The sequence below is a fragment of the Elgaria multicarinata genome, chromosome 6 (genome assembly GCF_023053635.1).
Source record: "Elgaria multicarinata webbii isolate HBS135686 ecotype San Diego chromosome 6, rElgMul1.1.pri, whole genome shotgun sequence".
Lineage (NCBI taxonomy): Eukaryota > Metazoa > Chordata > Lepidosauria > Squamata > Anguidae > Elgaria > Elgaria multicarinata.
This window is the reverse complement of record NC_086176.1, coordinates 52,089,932-52,116,830: the sequence shown is the minus strand read 5'-3', so window position 1 is coordinate 52,116,830 and position 26,899 is coordinate 52,089,932. Positions and strand designations below refer to the sequence as shown.

General features: G+C 39.6%; 1 protein-coding gene across 1 annotated transcript in view; it reads right to left on the bottom strand.

Moving 5' to 3' along the window:
• The window catches only part of DAPK1 (death associated protein kinase 1), a 93,214-nt gene that overhangs the window by 58,107 nt on the left and 8,208 nt on the right, over nt 1–26,899 (bottom strand). The window contains exon 2 of the mRNA XM_063129412.1: nt 2,247–2,468. Within this exon, the coding sequence (XP_062985482.1) occupies nt 2,247–2,468 (222 nt within the window). The remainder of the gene's footprint in view (nt 1–2,246; nt 2,469–26,899) is intronic.

Sequence of the window (26,899 nt, the reverse complement as noted above, 5' to 3'; positions counted from 1 at the left end):
GAGAGAGAGAGAGAGAGAGAGAGAGAGAGGGGAAAGACCAGTTGACTAATGGTTAACTTTTATTACAAACAGTAATTATCTTGGCATGCTTACTAAATTAAATTAAATTAGCTGCAAATTAATGTGAGGACCTCCAACCACCACCATCTTCATTCCCCCATGAAATGAATATCTTCTGGGACTCATGTGGGACCCAGAGATATTCTTAAGAAATAAAGATAGTGGGCAGCTGTAGGCCAAGCTTTTGCTTAGCAGTGACCCCAGCCACCAAGAAAAAATAACCCCCATAATGCCTGTCTACTAAGTGGGGGGGAGGTGCTTGATGAACAGTGGAGGGGCTCGGCAGGGTAGCCATGTGTGTGTATCTTGTGCATGGTTTTTTTGTGGAGTATGTTTTCTGCGTAGCACGGGTATTCAAGTTACTTTAGCCTAATTTAGCTCTACCAGTTTGCATATCTGTGAAATGGATGTTTTGTTGGAACAGAAAACTTTGATTCCAAAGGAGTGGTTTGTGTTCTATGACCTCCTCTTTACCTTGTACTCAGTTTCTTGGATTGGCTGCTTGTCTAACAAATGGATGTTTTGTGATAAGCCACACATACCATGGGAGTTAAATTGGCATCCCTTATCCACGGCAACTCTTTTGTGATAGTGTCTATGGCTTTCTCAATATTCCAAATGCGCCCACCAGCCCCCAAAAGCTAGGGACCTTGGACTTTATGAAATGTATGTATGTATTTAATTACATTTTTTTACCATCCAATTGCCAAAGCTCTCTGGATGGTTCACAAAAATTAAAACTCTAAAGCACAACATAAAACATTATATATAAAATTTAAAAGTTTAAAACAGAATAAAAGCAGAGTAAAAACCAATAGCAGGGAAGGAACTAAAAATAACAACAGTACACATTTAAAAACAAAACTGGAGAACTAAAAAGCCTGGGAAAATAAAAAAAGGTCTTTAAAAGGAGTTTTAAAAGTAAAGTAGCTTCAAAATTCAACAGATGCCAGGGGCTGCCAAAGTGGGAATGGAAAAAGGTTTTATTCTTTGTTAGGCATAAATAAGAATAAAAATAGTAACTTAATATATCCATATTCATTACAAAAGTTTAATAGAATCTCACACGGCATTATAATTAAATCCATTTGATTTAGATTTTTCAAAGTTGATTTTTTAAAAAGATGCATCTCTTTCAACATAAAAGAAAAAAAATCAAATCTTTTCTGTTATATTGTTATCAAGTTGTTCCTCACTTTTAGAAGAAACTGATATGTTAATAAAAGCTGGGAGTTAAGCAACAATTACAAAAACATACCTAAGCGGAACAAAGCATCAAGTTAGAAGCACTCTATTCTATTCATTGATATCATAGCACAGTCATTTAATAGGGCTGTTCAGCTGATATACCAAAAGCTGCTTCAGAATATGAGGAATGAGATCAGTCATGGGTAACTTGAGGCCCATTGGTCTCATGCTGTTCTCTTACTCGGCCACTGAACTACTGTTATAATTCTGAGAATTACAGCTTTATGTTTCTAGCTTGGAATTAAGTGTGGGGATAAAAGGAATGATGGTGCAAGCTTCCAATATGGTCTTCAGTTCTGAGCAAGTTGCTTCCAAATGCTTTGAGATTTTTATTTAAGCGTATTTGGCTGTCTATGTTTTGCTTAACCAGGCCTTTATAGCTCCAAGACCAAGCAAAAAAAGCAAGAAACTGACAGCTAGAGGGAGGAAAAAAATGGTTTGTCACATGCCTGTGAAAGTTATAGAGATTTCCATTACTCTGCTTACTTTGGATTCTCTTGCTTTTCACTGTTCATCAAGATCAGCATTGTCTCAAATCATTGATCTGCGATAGATTAGATCAACCTTCCCAACTTGGTATCCCCCAGGTGTGTAGCGCTATAACTCCCACTATTCGCCAGTCAGCATGGCTGGTTAGGAATGATGGAAGTTGAAGTCCAAAACAACTGGAGGGGAAAGCCTGATTAGATTATCTTTTCCAACCCTGTACCACATCTCTGCATGCAGAATACAATTAATTCCTACTTCAGCTGTGTGGTCAGGTCTGCAGTGTTGTAATAACTACTTCAATATTGTCCCCTCCCCCTCTATCTAGTAGGTTCTCTCAACAAGCTCCACAAGAAACAGTTTTTCCAATAATAATAGAAAGTCATGTTCCCAAAAATAGACACTTCTGATTTTCAGAACCTGGCCTTCCAAAGTAATATCAAACTACTTACAGTTCCAGAATAAGGATTACATCCATTTTACTCTCATAAACATCATGCAGCGTGATCACGTTGGGGTGCTGGATTTCTTTTAGTATGTTTACTTCTCGTTCAATATCTTCTCGACTCACTCCCCGACGACTGGATTTTGTTCTTCGTTTCTTGATGAATTTGGCAGCATACTGTGCACCAGTGCTTTTCTCACGGCATTTCCTTACTACTGCGAACTGCCCACTAAAAAACAAAAGCCAGTGGGATTTTTTTAAAAAAAAAATACAATTTTTTTTTACTGCTTCAGTTAACTGGAACAGAAATGGTTAAATACAATAGGAAGCTGCCTTATGCTAAGTCAGGCCATTGGTCTAGCTAGCACAGTTATCAAAGATTCCAGTGATTGAAGTTGGGAACTTCTGTATGTAAAACATGTGCTCTATCACTGCTCCCCCCCACCCGAATACATTCACAGTTTTAAAAAAAACCTTAACAGTAATGTGGAGGAAAACACAGCTTCAGACATTGAGATATAAAATATGAAGTGCATGGCTACTTAATATGTTTATTTCTTATTAAACTCACTCTTTAGTCAGAAAAAAATGGTAAACATAGCAGGAATCAAGAAATGGGGAAATATGAAAAATGTAATGCTAATTTTTATTCTGTTGTGTTTTGGAGCTCTTCTCAATTGATTTTTAAAAAAGGCGTCAAGACCATCAATAACCTGTAAAATTTCTGATGAAGGCAGTATAGTGAATATGACTGGCATAAACTATTTTTTTTATTATAGAAGGCCACTCAATTACTTTGAAAGAATACAGAGACTGGGTCAGACAGATCCGCAAAGTATTTAAGTAAAGTTTGGATGGGCACTTACCACGTTGACAGACGTGTATTTGGATGTGTATTTTAAGTGCTGTGGGAGCACCGCATTTTGTAAAAGGCCAAATATTTTGATGTGGTAGGTGCAAATCTGAAGCCATCCTTAGGTATACTGTAACCTCAATACCTAACAAAAAGGTGTGGCCACTTTACATGATGAAAGTATGACTGACCTAATAATATAAAAGTAAAATAACCACCTAAATTGTAAAACTATACAACTAGAAATATGTTTACACAAGTTTTGTCACCACTCCTCTGTACTTCAACTTCCTTTGCCTCCCCAAAATGTCTGTCCTGGGGGTTAGGAGACCCTCAGGAAAGGCCTGGAATGTGATGTACAAAGCTACAGTGGAAAGGGGGAATTGCTGAAAATCAAGACAGGCAGCTTGCAGGAAGATGCCTTGTCAGCTTTGGAAAAAAGTAGAATGAATAAATGAATGTATTTTTCCCTATTCCCTCATTCCATTGCAGCCCCTGTACCACATCCTTGGCCTCTCCTTAGGCTCCAGTGACCCTCTGGAGAGGTTTCTTTTTGGGGGTGGGGGTGAAGTGTGGAATTCCCGTTGTATGAGAGTTGCATTCCATGCAAGAAGGATCGTAATGTTGCTTGTTTCAAACTGCTTTTTATTTCTGCTTAAGATTTAGCCAGTTGCTGTATCTATTTCCACATATATACAGCTTCTTTCCATCTAAGCTTTTCCATCAATCCTACACCACTCGCCATTTCGCAGACATGTTGAAAATTTGGTTGTATTAATTTATGATTAAAAATTCTATATTGCTTAGATAGATCTTACTTACTTCCTGAAATGTTATCCTATTATTTATCGCATACCTATATTAGTATGGTTCGTAAATACATGGTTGCGTATGGTTGTTAACTGTATGCTTGAAGTTGCATTTTCAGTGTTAATTTGTAATATAGGTTGTGAAGAAATATTAACGAAGTGTTTTACTAACCCATACAACTCAGGACTTGTTTTTAACTACTGCACATGCAGATCACTTTTAAACTAAAGTGAGAGCTTTTTCATGGATGAGATCTCAAGTGTGGGAAGATGCCCAGAAAGCAATTTTGCTAAAAATTAACCACTACAGTAAAGGCATGTTAACTGTGTTCTCATTTCATTACTATGCAGCTGCCTATACTGCAAACCAAGAAGCAGTTCACATGAGAACAACTTGGGAAAATATAGTTTTTTCCTTAAGTGGCACAGGTTTATCTTAGAATTGAAAAGATGACTTTAAAAAATGGCCAGCATTCTTCTTAAATAACATTAACTAGCACATATAATTCCTCCCATGGGGCAAGATCAGTTTAAGACTGAGAGAAACACAATGACAACACTTTGCAAGAACAAGTACCCCTTTTTAATAACAGTAATTTGTTTGTGATCCTGTAATTCTCTTTGAACCAGTGGATAATTGGTACTCTTGGAATCAATCTACGAAAGTGTTTAATGTTTAATGATTTTTCAACCATCTTTCTGACCAGTTATCCTATTATCAGAAATTTAGCTGTCAGTTTTAGTATTCAGCCCAGGAAATCACAAACTACGATGAAGAATGGGATAGGGAGAAGGCGAGGAAACAATTCAAAAACTATTATTGTGCATCCTACCCATACAAACCCCTGTATGGATAGGACATACATATAACTACCTCTAATTAGCAAGAACATGGGCAATAATAATTCTAGTGACAGCATGACTTCCTTCTTTTTACCAAAAGGATAACCTGAATTACAGTGATAACTTTACATGTCTGGTTTTTCTATGTAAACTAAGAACCAATGTTATCATTTTTTAAATATGAATATTCACCATTCTACCCAACCATACAAAGCTATTTCATTTTCATGAAGGAAAATAAACTGCTCTTGTTTGCCCAGTAACTATCAGACTTTATTTCTACCTATACATTATGGGCTTTTCATTTTAGTTTTCTACTTTGTTTTTGCAAGGGTGGGCTGGGCAAAAACAGAGTGAAGCAGTAAGAAGCAATGGAACCAGTTACAACAATGGAACCAGTTACACCTAGGGAGGTTGTGGGCTCTCCCACACTAGAGGCATTCAAGAGGCAGCTGGACAACCTTCTGTCAGGTATGCTTTAGGGTGGATTCCTGCATTGAGCAGGGGGTTGGACTCGATGGCCTTATAGGCCCCTTCCAACTCTACTATTCTATGATTCAATTCTGGAGATGAAACAGAAGACAAGATTGTCTAGCATACAGGTTCCTAAGTTCGCATACTTAACTTCACAAACTATCATGGTATTCAGCCATAGGAAGGACAATATATGGAAATATTTTAAAGCCGTTATCTCTATAGGTAAAGAAGAAAAGTGTGCAATGTATACAGTGTGATACTCTGGTTGTAAAAACAGTGTAAAATATTATTATATTAATTGTTAAATGAACATAACTTAGTGATTGGATTTTTTATGAATTAGCACCATTGGGAAACTTGATTTTATCAATGACTTTAAAAAAATCATGTCTCAACCCATGAAATACCTTCAACACACTCGGCATTCGGTGTCCAGGAATATGATTCGACTGGGAATATACTAGGGCAACAAAAGAAGTTTTCCTGTTGGTGCAAACATGGTTCTTATAATTCCTTATATAACCCTAATTCTTCAACTTACCAATACTACCCTTTAATAAGAATAAAATTACTTTTAAGGCTTTACAATAGGGTTCTATGTCGGTGAGAAAACTTTTACAGAATAAAGAGTACAACATACAACTAAGAATGCTTAAATCCAGAGATTTAAGCATTCGGCCCTGGTTAGGCCTCATTTAGAGTATTGCGTCCAGTTCTGGGCTCCACAATTCAAGAAGGATGCAGACAAGCTGGAGCGTGTTCAGAAGAGGGCAACGAGGATGATCAGAGGTCTAGAAACAAAGCCCTATGAAGAGAGACTGAAAGAACTGGGCATGTTTAGCCTGGAGAAGAGAAGATTGAGGGGAGACATGATAGCACTCTTCAAATACTTAAAAGGTTGTCACACAGAGGAGGGCCAGGATCTCTTCTCGATTCTCCCAGAGTGCAGGACACGGAATAACGGGCTCAAGTTAAAGGAAGCCAGATTCCAGCTGGACATCAGGAAAAACTTCCTGACTGTTAGAGCAGTGCGACAGTGGAATCAGCTACCTAGGGAGGTTGTGGGCTCTCCCACACTAGAGGCATTCAAGAGGCAGCTGGACAACCATCTGTCAGGGATGCTTTAGGGTGGATTCCTGCATTGAGCAGGGGGTTGGACTCGATGGCCTTGTAGGCCCCTTCCAACTCTGCTATTCTATGATTCTATGATTCTATGATTTAAAAGGATTTAAGTGCACTTTAGTTGGATTGTGGCTTTCATGGGCTGGACTGTATTGTACATTATTAATTAATTATTTGTACTTTGGGAAATAATTATGTCCAATATTTTAGGAGAGAAAAAAAAAGATGAAAACATGCAATTGCATATCAGTCTTGATCAAAATGGGGATCAGTCTTTTAATCCACAAGGGGTAAGCTTATTGTTCTGGATAGAACTTTAGCTATAAAAGTTTTAAGTGAGTTTATAACAGCCTCCTACTATTTAAAGATGTCATGCGTGCATGCACACAGATGGCTTTTATACAGAGAAACATTTGTGGAAAGGTTGGATGGAAAATTTCACACTCTTCTCCCCCTGGCAACTCCCAAGCCTCTCCAAAAGTCTCTCCTAGATGATGGCAAAAATCAGGGGGAACTTTCTGTAAGTCTCCTCCTGATTTTAAGTGATCCCCCCTTTCCCCTCACCTACCCATATCACAGGAATCCCTCAACACTTGGATGAGGCATTTCAGGGGACTTGGGAAAGCGGAGACAGGAAACAGGTCTGATTTTTCTTTTTTAATTGAGGAAACTAGAACTTGGAAAAACTGAAAAGAAGAAAATGCTAAAAAATATCAATTACCAATCTACTGATTTAATGTATCATATACTTTTTGGTGCAGCTGAGTAGAAAAGATTTTCCCCACCCTTTAAAAGTGCTGACAAAAATGAATTTATTAAGAAGTATCACTTCATACAATTTAAGCCTAAAACAAGGAAGAAACACAGAATTTGGGGATTTTTTTTGCAGGCTAATGATATGGTGGTGTGGTTCTGATATAATGTTGCCTGTTGGAATGGAAACAAACACAACACCCTTCTCTCTCACACCCACCCACCTACCAATTCTCTCTTCTCCTAGTTTGAGGAGATGACTTCTTGGTTTGTTAAATCCGTCTTTCCTGTAACATCCAAAATTGTATTTTGGATTTTAGAAATATTGTTTAGGTTTATAGAAAGGGATCTGCTTGGAAAGGTCCAACCTCTTTTCTCAATACTAAATGAATCCTAGAGAGCTGTCTCTTTTTGTGGGTGTACACTTCCTTTCTCCCTCCCTCTCTGCTTCCTGTATATGCATGTGTGTGAGTGTGTTCCTTCTCTCTCTCTCTCTCTGAGTGTCTTGCTTTGAAGTGATTCCATCCACTGGGGTGGGGTGGGGGCGGAATAATAATATAAAAATTGGGCAGATTGTGTCAACATACTCATGCCTGCAGGTTCTGTGTTGACAACACCAGGTCTAGTGTTACATCTAACATGGAACTAAGAGGGCTAACATTAACTAGAATTTAAAAATCAGATTTAAAACATGGTTTCAAATTCTCATTAAAGGTTCTGGCTAGTATTAAGCTTGGTGCAGAATAAGGGATGCACTGATGCTAAGCAAGGCTAACATAACAGATACTTAATAGAAGGGAGGGGTGTATGCAAGCCTGAAGTCACTTAATTCATCATGGGAACAGCACGGTTAAGAGATAATCAAATTTTATTTATTTATTACATTTCTATACCACCCAATAGCTGAAGTTCTCTGGGTGGCTCACAAAGATTAAAACCACAAAGTACATTAGATTTGTATTGGCCCAGCTACACTCTGACAATGTCAAATCACTGTTTGGTATTAAGCTTGAACCTCTACTGGCATGCAGCCCAGTTTGTGAGGTGCTGTCAAACCAGGATATCAAACTAGTTTGAAGTTGTTTTGTGCTAACTGTGATTTGCTGATGTCCAAATTCACAAATCACAGACAAAACAATAGTTAGGGCCATCTGAACAGGCTGCTGTACCATGCAGACATGAGTGAACTTAAGAAGCTAAGTGCTGAGTAGATGGAAAATAAAAGTAGATAAGCAGCTCAATCAGTGTTTGCTTGCTGTACACCTAGAAGCTCAAACCATGATAGCGTAGGTTCTTTACTATGGATTGTAACTATGGTTAGCACAAGCCATGGTTTGGTGCCGTATACGAATTCAAATGAAGTGCCAAAAGTATGCTAGTGTCATGAAGTAGTGAAAGATTAAATGACATGCCTCCACTAAGAACATCCTGTTTGGCTTATGTTATATATACTGCAGGAATGTTTGGCACAACGAAGTAATTAAGTATGATAATTGTTAGATAATGCTCAGTCTGAGTAGGGTGTATGGAAGGTGAAGCTTTATGGGATGTGTCATAATCTCAGAATTAATTTACTGGAATTTCAATGTCTCCCAATTACCAAGGCTATGAATTACAACACACTTAAAAGCTAATACGAAAACATACAAAACATTATCTTAAGAAAATAAAAAAATATTTCCAAGTTAAATGTTTCATAATTCACCATACTGCATTTGTGCATATACAACAGAAACTGGCAGTATCTAATTTCTTGATTTTGAAATAATTCCTAGTAATAATCTGGTAAATCAGTTCCATGTTATAGATTAGACTAGTGCATATCTTGAATGATTGATTTTGTGCCACAGCTAAAGTAGAGAAAAGTGATTACATTATTTGATAATCTTGAATACTATGTAAGCAAGTAATATCTGATGACAACACTGAAGACCAATTCAAATCTTGTAATTTTCAAATTGGGGGGGGGGGTCACTCCTGAAACCAGATTCTCATGAAAATATATGAAACTATACATTCATAGGATATGGTTCCCTGCTTACCATACATCTTTCCAAACTGTGTCTACATTGTAAGGGACTTGCTATTATTCTAAAGCAGTTTATCAGGAAGACCACTGTGACATTTTGTTATGTACTTTGCTGATTAAAAATCACCAACGTTCAGTCCATCTTAGGCCAATTTTGCATAGGCCTGTTCACTTGTGCAATTTGTTTGTTCGGTTTTATAGTTGTTGCTTTTTATATTGTTCTCATTGGAAGCCACCATAAGCTTAAGGCAAGTAGGAAATCCAAAGCAAACAAGTCCCTGGATAAACAAACGAACACACTCATTTGTTTACTTTTACTTTCTCTGACATGTACAGAACTCAAAGAAGGGTAAATCTCACTTTGCAACAGCTTTAGAAGTCTCCCAAAAGCAATAAGAATTTCCCTTGCTGTCTATAAGTGGCTCTAAAACTTAAAACAAAAAATAAAATCTGCCCCAGGCTCTCTCACAAATCCTTTGCACATACCAGAGGGGGCTCAGGGTAAGCCACAATTAATGGCTGGCTAGTAAAGCCAACCAAATTTTACAGGCTCCTGTTTAACTCCAATTTGCATTCAATCCCCATCAGCCTGACAGCTGCCAAGCTTAAATGACTGGATAACCTGCATGACTTTACAAGAGGTGTCTAATTATACTCAAATTATTACTATCAGATTTGCAAATATCAAAATATACAGCCTTTAAATCATGGAAGCCCAGAAAAAACAAATTTGGCTGACCTTTTTGCTCTCTCCTTATTTCAGATGGCAGGCCACCATTAAAAAAATCTACAACACATGAAAGCTAGAGGCTTACTTAAAAATGAAATGGAGCTTTCCAGAGTAATAACAAAAGACCACGACAAATTCCCACCAACAAAAGCTAGCACCAGAAAAAATACAGTTATGAGGAGTTTCAAACAGCGCTCCAAACATGCGGAGTTGGGAGCAGTCCATGTTTACTGATCTCAGCCCTGATGACTATGCATTAATTAATTAAATAATTAATTTTACTGCATTTTTATACTGTCCAATAGCCAAAGCTCTCTGGGCGGTTTAAAAAAATTAAAACCATGGAAACCATTCAAAATATAAAACAGTATAAAAGCATAATAAAAAATACAATATAAAAACACAGCCAGGATAAAATCAAGCAGAAATTTATTATGATTATTATTATGATTATTATTTATTACATTTATATACCGCCCCACAGCTGAAGCTCTCTGGGCGGTTTATGCAGAAATTAATACAGATTTAAAATGCAAATTTAAAACAGCAAAGTTAACATTAATTTGATAGACTGTTAAAATGCTGAGAAAATAAAAAGGTCTTCACCTGCCGTTTAAAAGAATATAGTGTAGATGCCAGGCGAACCTCTTTAGGGAGCTCATTCCACAGTCCGGGTGTCACAGCAGAGAAGGCCCTCCTCCTGGTAGCCACTTGCCTCACTTTCTTTGGCAGTGGCTCACGGAGAAGGACCCCTGAGGATGACGTTAGGGTCTGGGCAGGTACATATGGGAGGCGTTCCTTCAGGTAGGCTGGCCCCAAGCTGTTTAGGGCTTTGAATGTTAATACCAGCACTTTGAATCGGGCCCGGAGCTGGACTGGCAGCCAATGAAGCTGGAAAAAGACTGACATGATGTGGTCTCGTTGGCCACATCATGTTTTGTACCAGCTGAAGTTTCCGGGCCATTTTCAAAGACAGCGCCACGTGTAATGCATTGCAGTAATCCAGACGAGAGGTTATGAGAGCATGGATAACTGTAGCTAGGCTATCTCTGTCCAGATAAGTGCAAAGTTGGTATATCAGCCTAAGCTGATAAAAGGTGCTCTTTGCCACTTAGTTTCCCTGTGCCTCAAGTGACAGTTCTGGATCTAAGAGCACCCCCAAACTACAAACCCGATCCTTTAGGGGGGGTGCAACCCCCTCCAGAACAGGGTGAACAGGCAAACCACCCACTAACAATACCTCTGTCTTGTCTGGATTGAGTCTCAGTTTGTTGGCCCTCATCTAGTACATTACCCTGCTCAGGCACTGCTTCACCTGGGTTTGATGAAAAGGAGAAGTAGAGCTGGGTGTCATCCAAAGGGGGAATCTATGTATTTACACCTGTATGGGCAAAGGCTGTCCAAATGATCGAGAACAGTGCATGATTGGGGTTCCCAAATTCATGAAGTGCCTATGCACTTAATAATGTTGCAGGTCTGTAGGATTTCCTTACGAATGCCATGCTGAACACATAGGACTTGGGGAAGGAGCCATTGGGCACAAACCCAATTACCCCTCCGTGCACTGGATATACATATGGAGGGGAATGCTTTTACACGACTATAGTGCATTAATAACAAACCAAATTTGTTTAACATTTCAATTGAAAATGGATTGATTAATAACAGTCTACCTTCCCTTTAGGTCTTTTAAACCAACAGAGCTATGGTACACTCCCAAACACATACACACACTATGCATTAAATAATAATAAAGAAATCAAGTTAAACAATTATTAGACCTCATCCATAGTTTAGCTCATAACTCTGTACAGGAATAGGCCATTTGCCTAATGTCATTATATGTTGCTTGGCTCTATTGCACTGAAACAACAGATGATGATAGCACAACTGGTCTCATCTTACTCTTCACTACATTTATTTAAGTATTTATTTAGGGAGTATTAAGACTCCTACCTTGAAGTCATGGTGACATACATAACTATCATGTTATAATACCGACACCTACCACACAATACAGATGAACTTTGAGACAACTGAATGCACAAAATAACAAAAATGACATTATTATTTTTAAAGACTAAGCCAGAGCTGAATCCATGTACTAGAATGACTAGTACAATGTTGTTGTTTTTACCATGCTGTTCCAAACTGACAGATTATGGAGTCTAAACAGTGTTCATATTAAATAGTGAATGTCATTTAAAAATCACCCAATGGGGAAAAATTAAAATGAACCCTTAAAAATTAAGCACCTGGAATTCTAGAATTCACCAACACAAGAGATAGACTACTTCTTCCTCTCAACCTTCCATCTACTCATAGTGGCAGTGGTATATCATCCTAAATAACTGAATGGACTTCCCTTTTCTGAACAAAATTTGTAACTTGACAGGTAAGCCTATCCAAAAAACTGAAGAGGAAAAAACCAATTTTTTTGCATGCTGATCCTCCAGATGGATGAATTTGTAGAAATTGTCAGAGAATATGTTAGTGTGCAAATCTCCTTACACAGATAGTTTTTCTAAATGGATTTTGAACTTTTTTGCAGCTGTCTTGGTTGGACTGTTATGGCCAAATTGTTTTGAATAGGCCATTATTACAACACGTCAACAAGCTCTGTAACAAAGGGGTTGTCCTAAGTCCAATGATGCTCAATAAGATCATTAATGGCTTTGATAAAGTAGAAGGTATGCCTATAAAAATCTGCAAACGACACAAAAGTCTTCAAACACTGGGAACTACTTGGCCATAAACACTGCCTTATATATGCCATGTAATGGCTGAATTTTCATGATATGACAACCCACACTACAGAGCAAGCCACACAGCGTGGGTTATCATCGGAACAACCCACGGTGAACCCAACAGACAACTGGGCTCACCGTGGATTGTTCCCAGTCTCCTTTGCCCTCAGTCCTCCAGCTGGTTCCACCCAGTATCCCAGAGGACATGGCAGCGGAACCAGACTTATGCCTCCAAGTCTTTCATCTTCACTCCAATTGCACCCCCAGTTAAGGTCAGGGCCTCTTTTTAAAAAACCACACAGAATTATTTGCGCAAAATGGAGCTGATTTTTCCAGCCTTGAGGAATGTGTGCAAATACCTCCTTTTTAAAAGCAGGTTTTTGGAGTTCCACAAGTGCGCAATTCCGATTGTCAAAAATATACAGGCCTGCCTTGTCTGTACGTCTGAGTTGTCAAAACTTACAAGGTAACAGGCAAACCTAGACTGTATATAAGCTGGTTTGACAGCCTTTCATAGTTGACAGTTGGGGAAAAAATAGGTGTAGATAACCCCTTAGCAAGGTTATCCCCAGGGTTCAAAGGGTTGCCCAGATTCAAATCCCCAATTACCCAAGGCCTCAGCAACTTTTTTTTATAGGAAAGTGCAAGCCATCCCCTTTTTGTTCCCAATCACAATAACCACGTCTGTAGTTTTGTGGGAGCACAAAAGTGGGTGGCGTACACTTTTCTATGATAAATAGATACTGCTGACTTTGGGAGAGGTGGACTGTGAGGAGGGCACCCCAAGGGTTGGGGTAACCCTTTAAATCTTGGGGATCTCCATGCTAAGTGGGTAATGTTGAGCACTTTCCCTACCTGTCAAGTGTGACTGGAGTCGCAATCAAAGTGGTGAGTGGGACAGGTTCTGTTGCCAAGCCCCCTGGGATACATACTAGAGGTGGCTGGAGGACTGTTAAGCACAAGCACAACACATGGCACACTTGTTTTAATCATTGGGAGATGTCATTCTGAAACTTGGTTCAATCTATCTCTCGGCTTGTGGCACACAAACACGATCAGTATTAAATAGATTAAGATGAGAAATTGGTATGTAGAGGACCTTGCTTGGCACAAGCATTTGGTGAGCTTATGTGCAAAATACTGTATCTCTCACGCACATTTGTTAGTTAACAACATGAAGTCATAGCTGACTAAGACCAAAGCACAGAACAGGGATGTGGGAGGAAAGAGACCATTTGTGGAGTGCCTGAAAGCTTGAAATGAAGATAAAACCCCTCTATCTACTGAGATTTCAATTTAAGATTAAAGAAACAAATACTGATAATCCAGCTTTATTGTATTCTGCATTTTAAGCTTTGCTATAACAGTGTGCTAGGTATACAAAATATATAGCCATTCTAAGCTTGGAAGACAACGAATTATAGCAGAGTTCTATTCTGGCCATAGCCAGAATGGGCGAAATCCCAGGGCGATCCCTGGGATCATCCCTGTGCGTTCACACGACGCACAGGAGATCCCGGGATCAGGGAGGGATGATCCCTCCCTTGCCCCGGGATCTCGCCCTCCCCTTTAGGACCATTTTTTCTGCAGTCTCGGGCTGAGCATGGGACACAGAGCTCCTCAGGAGCACTGTGCCCATCGGGGGTGAGGTGAGCAGGGAAAGTTTTTTTTTTAAAAAAAAAAAACCCCACCCTACCTTTTTCGCATGAGCATTCGTGCACTGTTGTCCCTTTAATTTTTTTTTTTTAAATGGTGGGCGCGATGCCTCTACTTCTGACGTTGTCACGCACCACGTGTAAACAGAGGGGGGATCTCACAATAAAACCATCGTGAGATCTTCACCCCTCCATCATGGACTAACAGGTAGGTCTAGCTAAGGCCATAGTTTAAGGACTAGAATGGTCACCTTAGCACCAAGAACATTAAGTACAGTATTTTAAGAGAGAGAATGTAGGGATACCCTCCTGTTCCATTATATAGCAAAACACCATAAATGAATGATTTGTTGAGCTAAGGGATACAGATGAGAAGGTCAACACAGCACAAGGTACCTTAATTTATCCTGATGAGGAAGGAGACAATAGTACTTTTAGCTCGCCCCACCAAAATTAACAGGACAATCCTATACATGTATTTATTTATTTATAGTATTTTTATCCCACACTTCAGCCCAAAAGGCTCCTGGGGCGGCTTACAATCAATAAGTAAAGAAGACAGTCCCTGCCCTCAGGCTTACATTCTAAAAAAAGAACTGAAACACGAGGAAAGGGGGATGGGGAGGGAAGAGAAGGAAAAGAAATAGAAATGAAGGAGTCTTTTCAGCAGAACTAGTGGGAAGGCCCTACTCCACCCCCTCATCTCCCAAAGGAAGGGCAGACCAACAGCTCCTTCTTCTTCCCCACCGGGTCAAGATGTCCATTAGCCCGGAGGGGGGAGTCTAACTGGAGCAGTCCTTGATGGTCTCTCGGCCTGCTCCTGTCTCCCTTGCTTCTTCTTCTCCACAGGGACAAGATATCCGTTAGCCCTGGGGTGGGCAAGTCCAATTGGAGCAGGCCCTGGTGGACTCTCAGAATTTAAAAGTTACATGTCTACTCAGAATTTAAAATTTAAGTCCCATTAAGTTCAATGGAGCTAATTCCTACGTAAGGAAGCAAAGGATTGTAGCCTTAGTACAGAATATCCAGTAATCCTAATGTTTGTGGAAAGGGTTTTTGGAACAGGCAGTTTCTGCTGGAAAGATAAATTCACTCTTTGAAGAAAAAAAGAAAAAAAACAGAAGCAAAGATCAGGTTGATATTTTAAACATAATGAATTTATCTTAAGTTGATTATGAATTTTGTACTATAAAACAAAAGTGAGGAACTTATGAACTTCCAGATGTTGTTGGACTCCAGTTCCCACCAGCCCCAGCAAGCATGAACAATAATCAGAGATGATGAGAAATGTAGTCCAACGCCATCTGGGAGACCATAGTTTCCCCTCTCAGGCTATAAAGGCAATAAACTGGATGGCCTATCAAAATACATGGTATAGTAGTCTCTAAGGTCCAATTCAGACATGTCCCTGTTTTTTCAAACCATGGGTTGGCGGATTAGTGATGTTTCTCCTACTCGCATGGCAGTTTCCCTCCTCTCTTTTCTGGTTTGCAGACACATAGCTTGCCATTAAGTCTGCATTAGGGCAGGAAATATTTAGCAAATTGGTTTTTTAACCTTTAATTCACTACTGCCCACTAAATATGCAGTATCATCATTGAATGCCCTGCAAGCCACAAGTAAAAACCTAGAAAATAAAAACAGCATTCTAGACAAGACAACTTTATTCTGATATATAGGAAAATTTATGGTATATGCATATGATACATAGATCTCACATACACATTCAATGAGAGCATTGTGCTGATGGCCATCAACCAACTTCTAAATGTTACATTTATTTAAGCCTGATTAGCACTTCCTTGAGAACTTGTTTCTCCCTCGCTATTACACGCCCCCTGTGTTTTTCTTTCTTTCTGGAAGCCCATCACATATACTTAAGTCTCATTGTAAATGGATAGAGAAGTATTTTTGGTTATTGACCTTTGCCCCAGGCAGGGAGGAGACATTCATGTTTGATTCCTCTTTGCTGTGTGTCACTTTTTTAAGGATCTGGAGGACAAATATCTGAGATTTCATCTTCAAGGCAGGGTGAACAGCATACAACAACACTCCTATGCTAGCTGACAGAAGTTAATGAAAAGGAAAGAAGGAGCTGCAAAAAAAATCACTCCCAAGAGTTCTGAATGCCTCTCAAGATTTATAGACTTCCTCTGGCGGGCCATATGGCCCTGGATAAGCATCATTCACTAAGGCCCTTTCTACACCTAAGGATTATTCCAGGAAAATGGAGGGATCGTCCCTGCCTGCACCTGGGATCCCCTGTGTGTCATTTGGATGCACAGGGATGATCCTGGGGGGAAAAGTCAGGTGTAGAAACGGCCTAAGACTAACCAGCACTGGCTTAGAAAACAAGGCTGAGTCAAGCCTTCAAACCATTATTTGGTGCTTTGTTTGAATTGAGCCTTAGGGCAGGTTCAGTTATACTGGGAAATCCATGTTCTTTTGCCACTTGAACAAGCTGTGGTGAGCCTTGGGCTCATATGCTCCCCCATCTCCCTCTTTTGCATGATAAAGGAAGATTAGAACTTTCTCTTTTGTATTTTAAACAAACCAGTGTTGCCCATTCTGTTTGCACTCAGGAACTGTTTTATGTTTAAACATTAGTTAGGGTGCAATCCTATGCATGTTTAGACAGGAAAAAAGTCCTACAATTCCCAGCATGCCCCAACCATCATGGCTGCCTGGAGGAATACTGGGAGTTAGGGGACTTTTTTCTGACTAAACATGCATAGGACTGCGCTCTTAGTGAGAACAAACCACGATTAGAAATTACAGCTCAATTTTTGTGGTAGAAATCCTCCTATGGAGAGTGGCTCTCCATAGGAGGATGTGTATGTTGAAGAAAGCCAGGAATCAAACCTATTATTTTAGAAGATATTGAAAAATCATACATATATTTAAAGAATTACATCTTCATGATATCTACATATTCTGCGAACATGATGAATGGTAAAAATAATGCATTTGTTTTCAACATTACAAAGAGTTTTAGGATGCATATAACTTCAAATTTCACTTTAGAGAATACCCCAGCTAGATTTATGTTGTGTTCTTCCAATCTGTGACAACTTTTTATTGAATCTGCAGTACTGTGCACCATCCAACTACATTCCACTGTGGGACAACAGCAATTAGTGAGAAAAATAATTTTCAACCACACTCCTAACAAGCTTTAAGAACTGTAAAATACTGTATTGTCCAATAGTTGTCCCTTAGAAATGCTAAAGAGAAAGCAATCCTGCTAGGCAATTTAGCCCAGGCATAGACTCAATTGCTTCAAGGCCACTGAAAACACTGAAGTTATTTTCAGATTATAAAAAATGTATCTGTTCTTGGGATAAGAATGCAGTTTGAAGAACGCACAGCAATGTTAAAGAAATTCAATTCAAGGAGCATATTTTTTCTTCTGGAGACTGACAATGTGAATATCTGGAATTAGGTGTATGGGGATGCTATGTACCCTGATGATATGCTAAGACACATCGCGTTAATCTTTTCATGGCGTTGGATATCTCTTCATGCAAAAAATCTCTAAGTAGGTCAGGTATGAGTTTTGCAAACTCGACAGGGAGGAGAGGAAGTAGCTAAAGTCCATACTTTGTGATGTATACTTTTAATTGTGTTCAAGTGACCAATGAAGGGATACTGTAGGACAAGCCAATATTAAGAATCAAAAATTTGATTGAGAGATACAATTCCTCTTGCACACTACTTAAACATCCCCCAACACCAGGAATCAGTGTATCCAATGTGACTTTAAATCAAAGTCACATGGGATGGTGCTGCCAGTTACACTGGTTTGAACATACAATGCAACGGGAAGAAGCTGTGCAGGATAGGGAGTTATCTTCTCTGCATCCGATTCTTTGCTTCTATTTCATTTACAGATGCACAACAGGCAGCAATGAAAACAATTAGGCTTGGAGCATATTTTTCACAAAGAGGTGGAAGCATATTGAGAAGAAGTTGAAGGATTTTGGAAAACAGACTGTTAAAAAAATGGGGGGAGGGGGTTGTCCCAGAAAATACTGTTACAAAATACAGTAGACTTTCTATACCTGAGTTGATATATCACAGGCGTGTGAGGGATTATATGTAGGTCAATTATGGCTAACAGAGAACATATTATGGCTAACACAGCAGACATACATTTTTTGAAAGAGCTACATTGGTTGCATACCTGCCAGTGACAACTATGAAAAGATGCAGTAGCTTGGGATAGAAAAAGGTGTGTGCGCGTGCACACATAAGAGAGGGGAGAGTGCAGAGGATCAAATTATGCTTTATGCTACTATTTGAGTGACAGTTGTAAGCAACAGTGAAAGAGGTAGGGGTACACTTTGGAGATTAGTGCTGGAAAAGACAGGAACATAAAATCTGCAAAGCTGAGAGCAGCTATCTCACTCCTTAGGAATAACCAGCAAGTGATAACGTGGCACCACATATAGAGTCTTTTTGCCAGCAGTCAGACAGGGCAGAACAATTTGGGATAGTATCCAGAAACTCTAGGAATTGGAAAATGAGCTGAAAGGCAACACAGTGAAAGGGTCGAGCCTCTGTACAGCAAGCTAAATCACAGTTTTTCCTGTACATTACTGTTCTCAAACCATGGCTTGGCTTCACTGTAGTTAGCACAAACTAGTTTGGTGTGATACCAGAACAAAACCTGTGCCTGCTGATAAAAGGTTTCGGGACTGAAATGAGAAAGACTTGCTAGCCATACCTGCTGATATGCTTGAAGAGGGAAGCAAGACTTTGGAACAGAAATGTATACCATGTCGCCTATTAACCCCCCCCCCCCGCCCCAAACTAGCTTGCTGCATTCAGGTACAGTAGAGGATGCTGTCCTAACATTGGTGTTGAAGAAAGATTAAACTGTTAGTCCGCTCAGCTTCTATATATGAAATGGGAGGGGGCGCCATATTGTTCTTCACCACAGGCAGTGAAAAGTCTTGGGCTGGTCCAGTTCCCAATAATATTATTCTAAACTAAGTCTCACAAATTAAATTGCATCTGCTAGTATATGCCATTCATGAAAAGTATCTGTACAACAGATACGTTTTGAATACTATCAACTTGTTTCTTTTTGTGTCCCACCCCTCCTGTACAACATGGCTGATACCAGTATTTCGGGGGGGGGGGAAGGGGAGGTGGATTGTGATCTTCTTTGAAACACATTTATTTAGCCATCATTGTTTGCAATCACTTAAAGACCTGTTTCATCTGACCAATTTCACTCTACAATTATCAACTCATCTGCTCAATAAATCTTTTCAAGAAATTTCTACTATCCTTACGAAAGGAAAACATATCATGCACACACTGAATCTGAGGACACTGTGGAGTTCAAAAACGGTACGGCAACCATGACAGCCAACATTACAGAAAGCTGTGGGTAGTCTTATAGCTGCTGGCATCTGCAACTCAGATCTACTGATATAGTTAATTCACTCACCAGAAAACATGACTTTTAAAGAACTTATGGCTAGAGGCTTAGCTGATTAAATGTAGGGAAAGACCGTGATCACATTCAGCTAAGCAATTAGGTCAAGCTTTGCTCTTTAAATTATTTTGAGATAGCTGAAGGTTAAGGAACGCATGAGTAGACAAAAGAAGATTTATTCTTGTGCTCAGAACTTTTACAAGACTTCCAGCAAGGGAATTCGAACTTATATGTTTATGACATGCAAAAAGAAAAAGAAAAAAGGCTTCTGCTTTAAAGGAACACTTTCTGAAAACACAATGTTTAATTCCTAAGCAAATGTTATTCATAGTTAAAAGGAATTTGTTTGGCTGCACAATTGGTTTTCAAGAACATGTCATATTTAGGGTTCCTTTACACACACTTGTTGCAGTGTGGGAGCAATGATCATTTCGAAAAGGTCAAGAGGACATTCCAAACATTCACATATATGCTGCTGTCTCAAGTACATGTAAACTGACAGGGCTTAGCCACCATAGACTTTTAATGTGATGAGACCCATTTTTTGAGGTTCAGGTCAGTATAGACATGAGTTGGGCAAATAATGGTATTAATATCCTAGTAACATCAGACAGCAATTTGGTGTTTAGAATTGGGAAAGGAAGACAAAGCTCATTTTCAGGCACATTTCTTGTTTATTAATTTAACAAACTGCAGTTAATTGGTTGTTTACATAGTCAACTGTTGGTAATTTAACCCACCATGGGTTATCGTGTTGTATGGAAGGAGTTTGTATGGAGCAGAGTTGGCTGTTTGAAGCACCATTGGTTATCATGTTGTGTGGAAGGCACCGTTGGTTATTTCCTCAGCCACAGAGTCACAAGGCAAGAGTGGTCAAAGTGGTGGCTGCTGCTCTGGTCTAGTGGGATACTAGCAAAAAGACTGGGGGCAAGTGATGAGTGAGTCAACTCAGTGTGGACTAATAGGATCAACGTTGATCCTAATCAACATCATGATTGTTTATTATCATGTTGCATGAAGAGTACCCCCTAGATAAACAACTGTCGAGTTGACTATTACTCCAACACAGACTATAGTGTTGTCTGAACACAGCCACTGTCTTCCCTTTTAAAGGGTCCAAAATTTAAGGCATAGGGGAACAAGCATCAAACAGGTCTGTGTATATTAATGAGGCTGCTTTTATTTCAGTGGTTGAATTCTTTCTATTGTATCAGCTTTGTGGTTTTATTATGAATCGCCTTTGGGGCCCTAATGGGGGCTGGCTGAAATGCAGTATATAATAAATGTTTTGACAAATACATAAAGGTGAGGTGCCGGACGACTGGAGGAGGGCTAACGTTGTCCCTATCTTCAAAAAGGGCAAAAAGGAGGAACCTGGGAACTACAGACCAGTCAGTCTGACATCCATCCCTGGGAAAATTCTGGAGCAGATTATAAAGAAGTCAATCTGTAAACACCTTGAAATCAATGCAGTGATTACTAGAAGCCAACATGGATTTGTCAGGAACAAATCCTGTCAGACTAATTTGATCTCATTTTTTGATAGGATAACCTCCCTTGTGGACTGTGGGAATGCTGTGGACGTCATATATCTTGACTTCAGCAAAGCTTTTGACAAAGTACCACATGACATTCTGATTAACAAACTAGCTAAAAGTGGGCTAGATGGAACAACTATTAGGTGGATTCACAGTTGGCTACAGAATCGGACTCAAAGAGTACTTATCAATGGAACCTTCTCAAACTGGGGAGAGGCAACAAGTGGGGTGCTGCAGGGCTCAGTCCTGGGCCCAGTGCTCTTCAACATTTTTATTAATGATTTGGACGAGGAGGTGCAGGGAACGCTGATCAAATTTGCAGATGACACAAAATTGGGTGGGATAGCTAATACCCTGGAAGACAGAAACAAACTTCAAAGTGATCTTGATAGGCTGGAGTGCTGGGCTGAAAACAACAGGATGAAATTTAATAGGGATAAATGCCAAGTTCTACATTTAGGGAATAGAAACCAAATGCACAGTTACAAGATGGGGGACATTTGGCTCAGCAATACTACAAACGAGAAAGATCTTGGAATTGTTGTAGATCGCAAGCTGAATATGAGCCAACAGTGCGATATGGCTGCAAGAAAGGCAAATGTTATTTTGGGGTTCATTAATAGAAGTATAGCTTCCAAATCACGTGAGGTACTGGTTCCTCTCTATTCGGCCCTGGTTAGGCCTCATCTAGAGTATTGTGTCCAGTTCTGGGCTCCACATTTCAAGAAGGATGCAGACAAGCTGGAGCGTGTTCAGAAGAGGGCAACCAGGATGATCAGGGGTCTGGAAACAAAGCCCTATGAAGAGAGACTGAAAGAACTGGGCATGTTTAGCCTGGAGAAGAGAAGATTGAGGGGAGACATGATAGCACTCTTCAAATACTTAAAAGGTTGTCACACAGAGGAGGGCCAGGATCTCTTCTTGATCCTCCCAGAGTGCAGGACACGGAATAACGGGCTCAAGTTAAAGGAAGCCAGATTCCAGCTGGACATCAGGAAAAACTTCCTGACTGTTAGAGCAGTGCGACGGTGGAATCAGTTACCTAGGGAGGTTGTGGGCTCTCCCACACTAGAGGCATTCAAGAGGCAGCTGGACAACCATCTGTCAGGGATGCTTTAGGGTGGATTCCTGCATTGAGCAGGGGGTTGGACTCGATGGCCTTGTAGGCCCCTTCCAACTCTGCTATTCTATGATTCTATGATAAATGTAATTCAGCTTCTACATAATTCTTTCCATGTATTGGGAAAATGTAGTTTCTGGGGCCACATTTAAACTTTTGTTAAGTCTCCAACAAGCAGGAAACATACAACTGCAATGCTTAGGCGCAGCAGCAGCATATAGAACGCTTTGTTACAAAGCGCTGTACATGAAGAGTACAACTCCCATATTTATTTATTTATTGCATTTTATACCACCCAATAGCCGAAGGTTAATTATCTAGCATGATAAGTGGATCTTATACATGTTTACTCAGAACGAAGCTTCAGGATGTTTGGTGGAGTTTACTCCAGATAAGCATGCCTGGGATTGCAGCCTTAATTTTAGTATTCAGTGTGTTTTACAGCCTGTGACAGATTAGAGGGTGAGCGAGGGATAAAGACTGGCTCCCCTTCTTCATAAGCATTCCCTCCTAATAAAGAATTACGAAAGGAAGTTTAACCTCAGTGGTGGTAGCCTGACATACCCTCATCTGACCCCCTCTCTTCAGCCCATCCCACCTCTAGGAAAATAATTAAAAAGGAAGGTGCTTTGGATTTACTTGTCCAAAGCCCAGAAGACACAGACTTCAACACAGCATTGTGAAATATCCCAAGAACATAAGGGGTAGCTTAGCAACCAGGCAGTCTCACACACGGAGAAGGTTTCATGTGAAATTCCCTTTTAAAACAGTGCAGCCAAATGTCAAGGTATAAAAATAAGTTTATTTAGGCAAAAAGAAGAAAAATGAAAAATAAAGGCACCAAATCACACAGATCTGTAAATAAAATTAAGTCTAACGCTGAACAACCTTGGGTTTCAGAGCATGTGCAGACTTTACTGCAGAGAGGAGCATCTGAGAGATAGCATCTCCTGGATTCCTGATTTGGATGGTTCCAGGAAAACCAAATATTAAGGTGATTCTATACCTAGTTATGGGAATTTGAGACCAGTAAAAACTTCTGTGGAGACGAATTGTTGTTTTGACCCATTGAAAAAGAAGCTCTATTTCTGATGTAAGTTGCCTAGCTTGCTAATCAGAAAATTATTTAGAGGTTGCTTCCACTTCCTCAACAACCCTTGACTTACACTTTATAAAAGAACCAGCCAGTTCACACAAGATGCCCAGTGTGAAAAAGGGATTGACCCAAAGATGTATTTTGAGACCAATAGACAGGATATTTGTCTGTTGTGAGTTTCTAGTGAAATGTTCTGATGATAGGCACTCTAGGAGACACTGGCCCAGTTTGCATGACACAAGGGTGTTTAAGAAGCCATAGTTGCTTGTTAGCCACACCCATGTGTGCAGGCTCATTTCCCTATTTACCCTCACCAGTCATGGCTTCTTGTGTCATCCGAACCTGGTGAGAGTGGCTTGGTGGAGTGGGTAACAAACCACCCAGAACCCATGGCCTTTTGTAGGGTTGTGAGGTGGTTTGTTAATCATCCTCACTGGGTTCAGGTGACATAACAATTGGCAACGTGGCACCCATGTGCGTGGCAATCCACAGTGGCTTAAGTAAGCCACTGTGATAATTATGCAAAGCTGGTCACAATTGCTCTGTCCTGAATATCATGTTGTCACATAGCTTTACTGTGAGAACCCCCAGGAAAAACTTTGTAAGGCGGTTCGCTATTCATCTTTTATAGAAGACGGCAGGATAGTGAGAATGGAGGTAAAAATAAAATAAAAGTATTTAAAGATGCCAATCCAATGGAAAATCAGACATTCCTTAGTGATTTAAATCACTGTTTTAAATATCAATTCACCTGCCCCCAGCTTGTTTTTAAATCATTCCCTCCCCCACCAGCCAAGCTCTGAAACTGCAAGTGAGCCCAACTCTGGGGCAGGGGATTAGTAGGGGGAGAACTTCCAGGCATGAGAGAGAACAGCTTTCCCTCCTGCCCACTGATTCTTTCCTACAAATGTTGTCTGCCTGCCATATGTCTTAGCAAGTAAGTTGGGAACACACATTACTATGAAAAAGTAAGAGTTATAATAAGTAGGATGGAACTGAGATGAAGAGAGACTGAATGGGGCCCCATTTGCTCCGTCCTGTTCCGCCACAATCTGAGGATTATTTTTGTGTGTCCCTAGAAATTTATCTATGATCCTTATTAATTTGTGAGCCACCTATTATTTTTGAGTCAGATTCAGGATAAGTTTATAGGGCCTTCAAATCTGAGATTCTAAATAATATGGGCAGAGCAAATGCTACCGTAATAGAAGGGCCAGCTAAATGGCAACTGAGTAAGAGCCCAACAGGCATCGCAGAAATTTGAGCTGACTATTACTGGGATAGCCCCAACCAGTGAAGGGAGTTTTATGGAAACTTTTTCACTGCTTTAGGTCAATTAAGATGTGATTTAGTATCTTTGACTTACTTACATTTAGTAAAAACAAACCATTTAAAAGTATGCCATATTAATTTTATTCAGAGGCTTATGAGTATCCAGGGCAGATCTGATAGGATTGCACCCTTATAGTGTTATGTTTGAACCCTAAACTGTGATTAACGGTTTATTGAACAAACCGGATTTATTTACCATAGTTAAAGTTTGCTTGTTTCACTAACCATGGTTTGTCCAGGACTAGATGTAATACTAAGCACTATTAGTGGAAAAACAGAAGAAAAAGCTTCTAATCTTCTCACAGCTATGCTTCAGTAAGGGAGGACAAGGGGGAACACATGAGTCTATGGCGGCTTATGTAGGCCTATTTCACTAATGATAAACCACAGTTTATCCGTTGCATCCAAATGCAACTATTACCAAGGCATCAGGAACGGCACAATCACATTGAATACCATATCTAAAAGTTGATAGCACATGATATCAATGGGAATATGTCATTGCACAATTCAGTCACTTGGCTAAACTGCATGACATATTCCTTTTTGCAGGTGTCCCTAAGCATTCTAAGGCGGATCTGCATGCATCAGGCTGTGAGTCTGCAATTTTCCCAGGCATTTAGCTTAAAATAAACACCTATTTCTAACATGATCTTATTTGATAATCCTCTTATTTGCCACAGACTGTATTACAATATGCAGGGTAACAGAAAGGTGCACCACTACAAGTATTTATTTCAATGAAGTTGAAAATGCCACCAGCACTTACTATATAAAACACACCAAAGTAGGATTCAAATAATTTTGTAGTTAGAACAATGTAATGTATGTAAATCTAAATTAAAGTGAACATTTTAAAATGTGAATTAATCTTTAGTCTGGGCAGAGTTAAGAAATTTAAGTCCCTTTGATTTCATTGAAATGTCTAGTTGAAATTGATAGTATGTAAAGATTGTTGACTTTGACAGAATTGTTCTCCCATACAGCTCTCAGTGTCTAGATGCAGGAGTTTGATGTTATCTTACAGAGAGAAACTGCACATGGTTTAAAGGAATCATAGGGCACTACAAGGTTTTAGAAAGATTATTAAACCCAGTCTACAAATGCAGCAGAATGAACTGGACTGTAGGACTTTAAACTACAGAGGAGGGGCCACTTTTTAGAATGTTTTCTTACGCTAAAAAAAATCTGTTCAAGTAGAAAACTAGAACACTTGTGAGGGGACTGGCCTAGAAACTCTCTCCTTTCTGTCTTATGTTTCTTATGTGAAGAATTCAGAAAGAAATCTTGTGACACAGTCCATTCTACCATCTCAGAACTCAATCATGTTGTCTTTCTGCTGTGTGTGCATACTGGGCCCAAGTGACTTGTAGAGTATCAGCACATCAGCATGTCAGAAAAACTTAGGCTGCCAGTTGTCATGACTAAAGGCCTAACTTGCTATTTGGTAAGGCTTAATTTATTAAGCAAAAATACCACTTCATCATATTCCCAACAGGATACCACAGACACAGTTGGAAACATTCTGCTTTGCTATTTTCAATAGAACTTCACTGTATTAAAGTGAAAGCTGTAGAAAATTAGTTTTCATAATAGATCAAGAAAATGTATTAGTATCATCTCACTACACACATAAAAGTTAAGAGCTTTGTAGGATGTTAGCACATCAGAGAGAACAGATAGCTATTTATTCTTTTTTTATAATACAGACTTCAGATTCAAGATAAAAACAGAGTCACAAGAAGCTCTGGTGAATACCTCCAAAACCAAGCATTAGCACTACTGTAAATAACGATGATTTGTCAGTGGCATTTCCTTAACATACGAACATAAGAAGCTGCCTTATTCCATTGATCCATTCAGCCCAATATTGTCAACACTGACTGGCAGAGCTCTCCAAGGTTTATGGAAGCCCTACCTGGAGGTACTGAGGATCAAACTCAGGACCACCGAGCTACAGCCCCTTCTGGATAACAAAACTCAACATGATCTTGAACAAATGTCAAGGGGCATTTGCACTTCTGACAGTATTGTAAACCTTGTTAAGAACTGTTGCTGCTCCCACCCAACATTATAATAGCAATGCTCCAAAATCAGCATTAGTTGTGGC